Below are 9459 nucleotides of genomic sequence, written 5' to 3' on the forward strand. Positions count from 1 at the left end.
TATTTTTAGTAGAGACAGGGTTTCACCATTTTGGCCAGGCCGGTCTCAAACTCCTGACCCCAGGTGATCCACCCGCCTCAGCCTCCCAAAGTGCTAGGATTACAGGCATGAGCCACCGCGACTGCCATCATTGTTTTTAGACACTTCCTTACTTTCTGTCACTACAGGATGCTCCAGGCTCATCTTGCATTTCTCTCTGCCACAGCCTGAAAATCAGCCATTTTCCCAGGAGCCCTGGTTCCTTTCATTGGAGAATGGCATTTAGAAAGATCTGGCTGCTAGATGTGCTCATTGTTTCTGGAATAGCACGATTTATAGGACTTCTCAGTGGAGAGACTGAGAAACTGTCAGCAAAAACCAAGAAGACAGGACCACTTAGTGCAACATAGTATCTGTGGTTGGTGCCTTCTGAGATGCCCCCAACCAGTGCTCCCTGCCTGCTATGTTCTTGGTCTTCTCTAATCCCCTCCCCTTCAGTAACTTGTTTCCAGGTGACAGAATGTCTCAACCTTGAGGGGATATCACTTCCATAATTAGATTACAAGAGATGGAATCTCTGTTTTGCTAGCCAACTCTTTCTCTCACTGGCTTGGATGAAGCAAACTACCATGCTGTGAGCCACCACATGGGAAGGCACACGTGGTGTGGATGGTGGGCACCTCTGGCTGACAGCCAGCAAGGAACTGGGGCCCTCTGTCCAACAGGATGCAGAGAACCGAATGCTGCTAACAACTATGGGAGCACATAGAAGATCCTTTCCTGGTCACACATTCAGAGAAATCCTCAATCCTGACCAATTCCTTCCTTGATTGTGCCTTAGTGAGAAACGCTGACGCTGAGGACCCAGCTGAACCCAGCCTGGATTCCTGACTCACAAAACCCAAGAGATAATTTATGTGTGTTGTTAGAGCAGCTAAGACTGTGGTCATTTGTTTCACAGGAATAACTAGTATGGCATCCTTACTTGGATCCTAGAACAGAAAAGACATTAGCAGAAAAGCCAGTGAAATCCAAATAAAGTCTGAAGTTGAGTTAATAGTACTCTACCAATGTTATTTTCTTAGCACTGATAAACATGCCACGGTTATGTAGGATGTTAACGTTAGGGGAAGGTGGGTGACAGGTATGGAAGCTCACTAATGGTGATGCAACTCTTCTGTAAATCTAAAATTACTTCAGAAAAACCTTTTAAAAACTTCTGGGAGGCCAGGCACAGTGGCTCATGCCTGTAATCCCAGCACTTTTTGGAGGCCGAGGCGGTTGGATCACCTAAGAGTTCGAGATCAGCCTGAACAACATGGAGAAACCCTGTCCCTACCAAAAGCATAAAACTAGCCGGGCATGGTGGCACATGCCTGTAGTCCCAGCTAGCTACTCAGGAGGCTATGCCAGGAGAATTGCTTGAACCCGGGAGGCGGAGGTTGTGGTGAGCTGAGATCGTGCCATTGCACTCCAGCCTGGGCAACAAGAGCAAAAACAAAGAAACAAAACAAACAAACAAACAAACAAAAAACCCAAAAACCTGTGGGAGACCGAGGCTGGGTGCGGTGGCTCGCACCCATTATCCCAGCACTTTGGGAGGCCAAGGTGGGTGGATCATTTGAGGTCAGGAGTTCAAGACCATCCTGGCCAACATGGTAAAACCCCATCTCTACTAAAAATACAAAAATTAGTTGGGTGACAGTGGCACGTGCCTGTAATCCCAGCTACTTGGGAGGCTGAGACAGGATAATTACCTGAACCCGGGAGGTGGAGGTTGCAGTAAGCCAAGATAGCGCCACTGCACTCCAGCCTGGGTGACAGAGTGAGACTCTGTCTCCAAAAAAAGGAGAGATAGCAAGTATGGCGGTCACAGTCTGGGGGAGTTACGGTGACCAATCCTGGGTCCAGCCCTCAGAGGCCTGGTTGGGGAAATGCAGGGACCAGGCCTGATGCTCGTTCTGGTTGAGAAATTGTGAGAAAAATCCTTTTTCCCAACCTTCAAAAAGATACTTGTGCTCATTTAAATTCTCCCAAAATCTCAATCTCTATTCTAAAATTCAGTTGGCTGCCTGTTCCTCTGCCTTTCAGATATTTGTCTTTGTCCTCTCCACCATCTTGAATACCTCTGTTGTCTGCCAGGAAATATCCTCATAGACATCCTTATCAGTTTCAAAAGTGGATTTGCAAGAAAATCTTCTTTCCCCCTCTGCCCTTAGCGGCAGGCATTTTTCAATCCAGAGCCCTCATCCATTTACAGGCTTGCATATCTTCAGAACAGTTCAATTGTATTCATCAGCTTCTTCAAAGACCAAATGGGAGTAAGAAGCAGCATTTTCCGCCAGGCGCGGTTGCTCATGCCTATAATCCTAGCACTTTGGGAGACCGAGGTGGGTGGATCACCTGAGGTCAGGAGTTCAAGACCAACCTGGCCATGATGGTGAAACCCCATCTTTAAAAAAAAAGAAAAAAAAAAAAGCAGCAGCATTTTCTAACATCCCTTTAGAGAAATAAATTAGATAAAACACTTGTGTCAGTTAAAATGGTGTCTGGTGATTGGTCTTTAAAAAGACTAATGACTTTTGTTTGCATATTGTCTTCCTCCACGCCCTCTTCCTTTCTAAATCATTTCACCCATCCTTCTGGAATCTGTTTCTCCCAAGGACTTTTATCCCTCTTGGTCTGCATGAGCCATGTTCACTGCACAGTGAAAATCAAGGATAGGAGACGCTTTGCCAAAGTTAAAAGCGCATCAAACACGCCTAGCTTTTATTATTTTAATCACAAATCTATAGACCCCTCAGTATACCCTCCCTGGGGCTTTGCCCCAGCAATCCAAAGCTGACAACCTTGGGTGTAGGTATGAGGGGTGGGAATTGCGGGGGGAGTGTCTCTTGATAACTCTGAAATCATTTGGGTGATTCCTCCAAATGAAGAACTGGGTGGGGGACAGAGGTTGAGGTGACCTAGATTCGCAGTATGGGAAACAATAAAAAATTCAGATAAACAAATGAAGAGGTGCAATATGCTTTTACAACCCTCCTCCAAGCCTCTGCCTTGCTGGGGGAAGGCTTCCAGATTTTCCTGGGCTGGGGAGCTCCCAGGATAGCCCCTTCCTTCATCCTGTTGTTCTACATGTTGAAAAAGAATACTGGGGTACTGGTTCTGGTAACCTGGACCCAGTCCCTCACTAATCTCCATCACCTTCCCAAACTGCCCCTCAAGTAAGAAGGCAGAACTCTGCCCAAGGGTGGGGGTCTAACTCTCACTCCAGATCTAGGTCTGGAAAATTCACCCATGAAATTTCATCATCTGTCCCCTTCCCCAACAGCAAGGTTAGCTCAGAGCTCTCCTAGGTTAGGTCAGATTGGTCCCAGGTTAAGGCGGGGGAGCTTAAGTGCCACTCCTCCTTGCAGTGTGGAATGCTTAGATGGGGTGTTGCTGAGGGACAAGGGTGGGGCTGTGATCTCCACGAGCAGGAGCAGTGGCCTGGTCCTACTGATAATTCCACACCTGAAGTGCCTGTGCTGGGCTGTTCCTATAGGGAAGGGGTGGGGCCTGGCTCCTCCATTCCTCGAAGGCCAGGAGAGTTCCCAGGGGAAGGGGCCGGGTCTCATCCTCGCTTCTGTTCCTTGCCTGGGCAGGGCAGGGCAGGGTTCATGGGGAAGGGGCAGAACTTAAACCCCCAGGGCTGGGACCTCCATTACTTGACTCCTCTTCTGTGCCAGGATGGACTAGTCTGGTAGTTCCAAGACAAAGGATGGAGCTTCATCCTGACATATCCCTTTCCCAGGAGACCTGGCTAGGACAGTCCCTAGGGGACAGGGGCGAGACCTCATTGTGTCTCCTTCCCTCACCTGGGCAAGGATGAGTCCCACAGGGGCAGGGGTGAGGCTGTGATCCCCGGGGAGGTGGGGGGCAGGCCCTGATCTCATGTCCTTCTCCAGCCTTCTCCTTCTGAAATACCTGCACTGGGCAGTTTCTTTGGGGATGCTGCAGGGTCTCATCTGACTCCTCCTCCTTGCCTGATTACAGGGATGGGGCCTGATCACATCTCCTCTTCCCCCAGAATACCTGGGCAGGGCAGTCTCATGGGAGGGTGGGGGAAAAGGCAGGGCCTTATCCTGACTCATCCTCCTTTCCTGGGTGGGGAAATCCCAGGGAAGGGGTGAGGCCTGATCAGGACTCCTCCTCCATGCTGAAGCTGCTGCGGCGGCTGCTGGCCTTGGAGACAGCAGGGGACACTGAAGACAGCAGGGGATCAGAGGCAGCCCGCAGTGGGGACAGGGCACCCCCCGACAGTCCTCCCACCACCCCCTCCTCCTCCTCCATCAGAATGTCCTCCAGCCCCAGGTGGAAGGGGTCTCCCAGGTCCCCCAGGTGGTCGCTGGGAAAGTGCAGGTCCAGAAGGGCATCCGAGGGCGGTGCGGGGGGCTGCTGATGGGAAGCATTCTGGGCAGGTCCCCCCGCTACATGGAACGTTGCTGCGCCTGGCCTGCCCTCCTCCTCAATGTCCAGCTGCTCTGGCTTGAGGCTGTCAGAGGCCGAAGTTGTGGCCAGGGAGAGCAGCCCTGGGGTGGGAGGTACCGGCAGGCCATGGATCTGGGCCTGCAGTTCTAGCTCCTGTGAAAAACAGGGGTTGGGTGCAGGATAAGTAGGGTTCAGAGTTCCTCAGAGACAGAGGAGCGTAAAGGTTGAAATGGGCAGGTTCCCCAGGTTGGAATTCAGCTTCTGCTACTCACTAGTTGCAAAACTTTAGTTAACATCTCTGAAGCTTCAGAGTTGCAAATTGTAAAGTGGGTATATAATAATGGCTGCTATCTTATAGAGTTGTGAGGATTGAAGAAGTTAATGGATATAAAGTTCTTGTCACAGTACATAGCACAAGATAAATGCTATGTACATTAGCAATAATATTATCCTTGTTAATATTATGATTACTTATCATTATCATCATCGTGTGAGTTGGGAAGCCTGGGGATCCCCCAAGTGTGCCAGGAAGGGAAACCCTGGCCTGCTCTCTCTCTGCCTCCACCTGCAGGAAGCTCTCCCCTGCTTCCCCCACCACCATCTCCTCTTTTCAGACCTGAATTCGGAGCTGTAGGCTGCGGTTGGCCTGCTCCAGGGATCGCTGCCGGCTCTCCAAGTCTTTGGAGCGCTGTTGCTCCTTCTGCAGCTTGCGGATATAATCCACAGAGGCCTTCAGGATGGTGCCCTTGTTCCAGCGCATCTCCCTGTGGGGCCCAAGCAGGAGGCAAATGGGAGATGCCACACGAGGGGTTTCTCAGGAGCTGAGGTGGGAAGTGCACCAGGTAGGAGCCCCCCACCACATGCCTAGAACATGAGGCCGGGGTCCATCAAAGGTATGGAGTGCCCAGAGGAAAACTTCCTGCCTGGAATCTTCCAACGGTGCCCCATCACACTCCAAATCCTGGAAGCCATTTCTGACCTGACCCCTTAGGATTCTTGTCTTCCCTATGTCCCTCCGATTGATCTTACTACAGCCATGTCAGCCTCTCAGTGCTCCTAGAATATGGAAAACCATTCCCAACTCAGGGCCTCAATCCCAGCTGCACCCTCTGCCTTGAATACTCTTCCCCGCAGACACCCATGTGGCTCCCTGCCTTGCCTCCATAGGCTCTTTATTCAAACGTTTCCTCGTCAGTTGGGGCCTGCCCTGTCCTCACCTTCCTTACCCCAAACAGTAACCCTCCCCAGCATTCTCCCGTTTTCCTTCCAGTCTTTATTTTCATAATAGTCATCCTAATGAATCTCATGGATGTTTACTTATTTACCATTTGTCTGCCCCCACTAAAACATCAGTTTCATGACGTCTGTTTTGTTCCCTCTGGTATCTTTAGGGCCTAATACGGTACCTGGCACAAACCAGAGGCTCAATAAATATATATATATATATATATATATATATATATATATTTTTTTTTTTTTTTTTTGAGACGGAGTCTTGCTTAGTCACCAGGCTGGAGTGTAGTGGCACAATCTCGGCTCACTGCAACCTCCGCCTACTGGGTTCAAGCGATTCTTCCGCCTCAGCCTCCCAAGTAGCTGGGATTACAGGTGCCCACCACCATGCCCAGCTAATTTTAGTTTTAGTAGAGACGGGGTTTCACCATGCTGGCCAGGCTACTCTGAAATTCCTGACCTCAGGTGAGTCACCTGCCTCGGCCTCCCAAAGTGCTGGGATTACAGGCTTGAACCACTGTGCCCAGCCAATAAACAAATCTTGAAAAAATAAGGGAAGTAATATTGCACCACTGCACTCCAGCCTGGGTGACAGAGCAAGACTCCATCTCAAAAAAAAAGGAAGTACTAAGTGAACAGAAAAGTAGGGGCATATATCCTACGGGGACCAGATGGGGTACACAGACCATAATATTATGTGCCTAAAATTTTAGGTGCTGACACAGTGAGTGTCTGCAACCCTGCTCAGGCTGAGAAAGAACGAGACAGAAGAGAAATGCCTGGGCCAAGACTGCCTGGTAAGCCCACCAAGGCACAACTTTAGTAGCATGGGACACCTGCCCCACCTCCCGCTGGCCTGAGGGTCCCAGCCCAGACTCACGGGTCACTGGACTTAGGGATGAGAGTGCCCAGTTCCTTGATCCTGTCGTTAATGTTGAATCGCCTGCGACGCTCAACTTTGGAGCAGGGAGGAGAGGAAGAAAGAGTGGGAAAAGAGTTGTCAATTAGCCAAGAAGAGAAGAGACAGAAAGTAGGAGTCAGGAGGCTATTGCAGGGAAGGGGTTCCCCATGGCGGGCCGGGATGCAGGGCGAGGCAGGGCTGCACAGCACTGGGGCAATGCACATGCTCTCTGGCTTACTTAGGTTGTGATTGTCTTTCTTCTGCCGTTCCTTCAAAAGGGCCTTTGCCTCGGTCTCTGGAAAAGAGTGGAGTGGTCAGGGCCTCTGGGCATGGGAAGGAAAGAAACACATGCAGATGCTAAAGTAGGGTTTGGTAGCCGAAAGCAGGGGAAATGTCTTTTTTTTTTAAAAATGGGGTTTCACCATATTGGTCAGGTTGGTCTCGAACTCCTAACCTCAGGTGATCCGCCCACCTTAGCCTCCCAAAGTGCTGGGATTACAGGCGTGAGCCACCGCGCCCGGCTTTTTTTTTTTTAAGAGAGGGGGTTTCTCCATGTTGGTCAGGCTGGTCTTGAACTCCCGACCTCAGGTGATCCTCCTGCCTCGGCCTCCCAAAGTGCTGGCATTACAGGTGTGAGCCACCACACCCAGCCGGAAATGCCTTTTTTAAAAAGCGCTTCTCTTTTTACTATTTTAAGTTGTGATGATAGGCTGGCTGTTAAATCCAAGAGGAGAGGAAGTGAGAGGAAGTGGGGTAAAAATAAGATCACAGGTCATATGGGGAAAGGGGATAAACAGCCCCATTTCTTTATGTCCAAACCATCCCCCCCAGAATCAGGCCCATCTCTAGGCCTGGTAGGCACAGGGCTCACCTGGGTAAAGCATACGGCCATGGGACCAAGACCCTATCACCTACCGGAGATCTCCCGTTTGATGTTAGGCAGCTCAGCTGGGCAGGAGTTGCTGACAGTGATGGCTGGCGTGGCCACGCCTTGACTACTGTACACATCAATCAGATTCCCTGACACAGGCAGCTGGGGGCAGAGAGAGCAGAGAACCACCAGTTGGGAACAAACCCCAGACTTGGCACCTCCTCAGAACCAGGTTCCTAAGCCTCCACATATCCCAAAGACGGAGCACCCTCTAATGCAAGGACTGGCTGACTCAGCACCGGAACCCTTGCTTTTCCTTCAAGGCAATTTCACATGGTGAGCAAATAGGTAGGACAGAGCAAACCGGACATACCTTGTTTCTCTGGGAGACTGGAGCCTGCTTGGCCTGCTTATCACTTCCTCCAGTCCCTCATATCCCTCAGTGACCTCTAAAGCCCCTTTCCCAAACCCCGGAGGCTAGCTCTGAGAAGAAATGCTGGAAAACCACCTTTCTCAGGTCTTTGTCAGCCCTGATGCGACATTCCAGTCCGTTAGCTCCTCCCAGCACAACATTCCAATCCAGCATTCTTGGAACACTCCAACCCAATCTTCTCCGACCTTGGTAAATTGTCATGACAACATTCTATGCAAAATGTAGCCTTCTGGAGAATTCCAACATAATCTTCAGTCTTTCACTCTGATCAAGTTGTACCATCTTCCACATCAGGGTCTCCTGCTGCTATGGATCAAGCTCCTGACTCCAGTATCTTCCTGCATCCTGTTCTATCAGGAGATTCTTATCCAAGTATTCAATTAGCACTGCTTTATGTCAGCCCAGTTTATCTTCTCTCCTTCACACTTTCCTGGATATACTCTAGGGCAGCACGCTAATCTGAAGTATACCCAGGGCCAGGTATGGTGCTCACGCCTGTAATCCCAGCACTTTGGGAGGCTGAGGTGGGTGGATCACCCGAGGTCAGGAGTTCGAGACCAGCCTGACCAACGTAGTGAAACCCCATCTCTACTAAAATACAAAAATTAGCCGGGTGCTGGTGGGCACCTGTAATCTTGGCTACTTGGGAGTCTGGGGCAGGAGAATAACTTGAACGCAGGTAGCGGAGGTTGCAACGAGTCAAGATCGTGCCACTGCACTCCAGCGTGGGCAACAAGAGCAAAACTCTGTCTCAAAAATAAATAAATAAATAAATAAAGCAAGTTAGGCCAGGTGCAGTGGCTCATGCTTGTAATCCCAGGACTTTGGGAGGCTGAAGCATGTGGATCATGAGGTCAGGAGATCGAGACCATCCTAGCTAACATGGTGAAACCCCATCTCTACTAAAAATACAAAAATTAGCTGGGCGTCATGGCGCGTGCCTGTAGTCCCAGCTACTCAGGAGGCTGAGGCAGGAGAATCGCTTGAACCTGAGAGGCAGAAGTTGCACTGAGCCGAGATCATGCCATTGCACATTCCAGCTTGGGTGACAGAGCAAGATTCCATCTCAAAAATAAATAAATACATAAATCAAGTTATGAGACTCTTGGAGTGTTTCAGAACCAGAATGTTACAATGGTATATCCCTTGCTCTAGAAAGTTTTATCTACTCACTAGAAGGACTCTGCCTCCTGGCACAGTTCACTTGCTATATTCCAGTCACTACAAGATCCAGCTACTTGTTATAACCCACAGCAAGTTTGAAGACTTTCGACATGCTTCAAGGCCGGGCACAGTAGCTCACACCTGTAATCCCAGCACTTTGGGAGGTTGAAGCAGGTGGATCACTTGAAGTCAGGAGTTCAAGACCAGTCTGGCCCACAGGGTGAAACCCAGTCTCTACTAAAAATACAAAAATTAGCCAAGCACAGTGGCGCACACCTGTAATCCCAGCTACTCAAGAGGCTGAAGCACGAAAATCACCTGAACCCAGGAGGCAGAGGTTGCAGTGAGCCGAGATTGCACCACTGCACTCCAGCCTATGTGACAGAGCAAGACTGGGTCTCAAAAAAA

At 50.0% G+C, this 9459-nt stretch overlaps 1 protein-coding gene across 4 annotated transcripts in view; it reads right to left on the reverse strand.

Annotated features, from left to right (window-relative positions):
* Positions 1-2710: 2710 nt before the first annotated feature.
* TFE3 (transcription factor binding to IGHM enhancer 3) overlaps positions 2711-9459 on the reverse strand; it is a 13868-nt gene continuing 7119 nt past the window's right edge. For all 4 annotated transcript variants that reach the window (XM_017521038.2, XM_017521039.2, XM_037735755.1 and 1 more), the window contains exons 6-10: positions 7499-7616; positions 6822-6878; positions 6563-6638; positions 5066-5213; positions 2711-4602 (exon numbers count right to left, since the gene is read on the reverse strand). In XM_017521038.2, the coding sequence (XP_017376527.1) occupies positions 4159-4602; positions 5066-5213; positions 6563-6638; positions 6822-6878; positions 7499-7616 (843 nt within the window). In that variant the 3' untranslated portion in view covers positions 2711-4158. The remainder of the gene's footprint in view (positions 4603-5065; positions 5214-6562; positions 6639-6821; positions 6879-7498; positions 7617-9459) is intronic.

The sequence above is a fragment of the Cebus imitator genome, unplaced genomic scaffold (assembly GCF_001604975.1).
Source record: "Cebus imitator isolate Cc_AM_T3 unplaced genomic scaffold, Cebus_imitator-1.0 Scaffold944, whole genome shotgun sequence".
NCBI classification, from domain to species: domain Eukaryota; kingdom Metazoa; phylum Chordata; class Mammalia; order Primates; family Cebidae; genus Cebus; species Cebus imitator.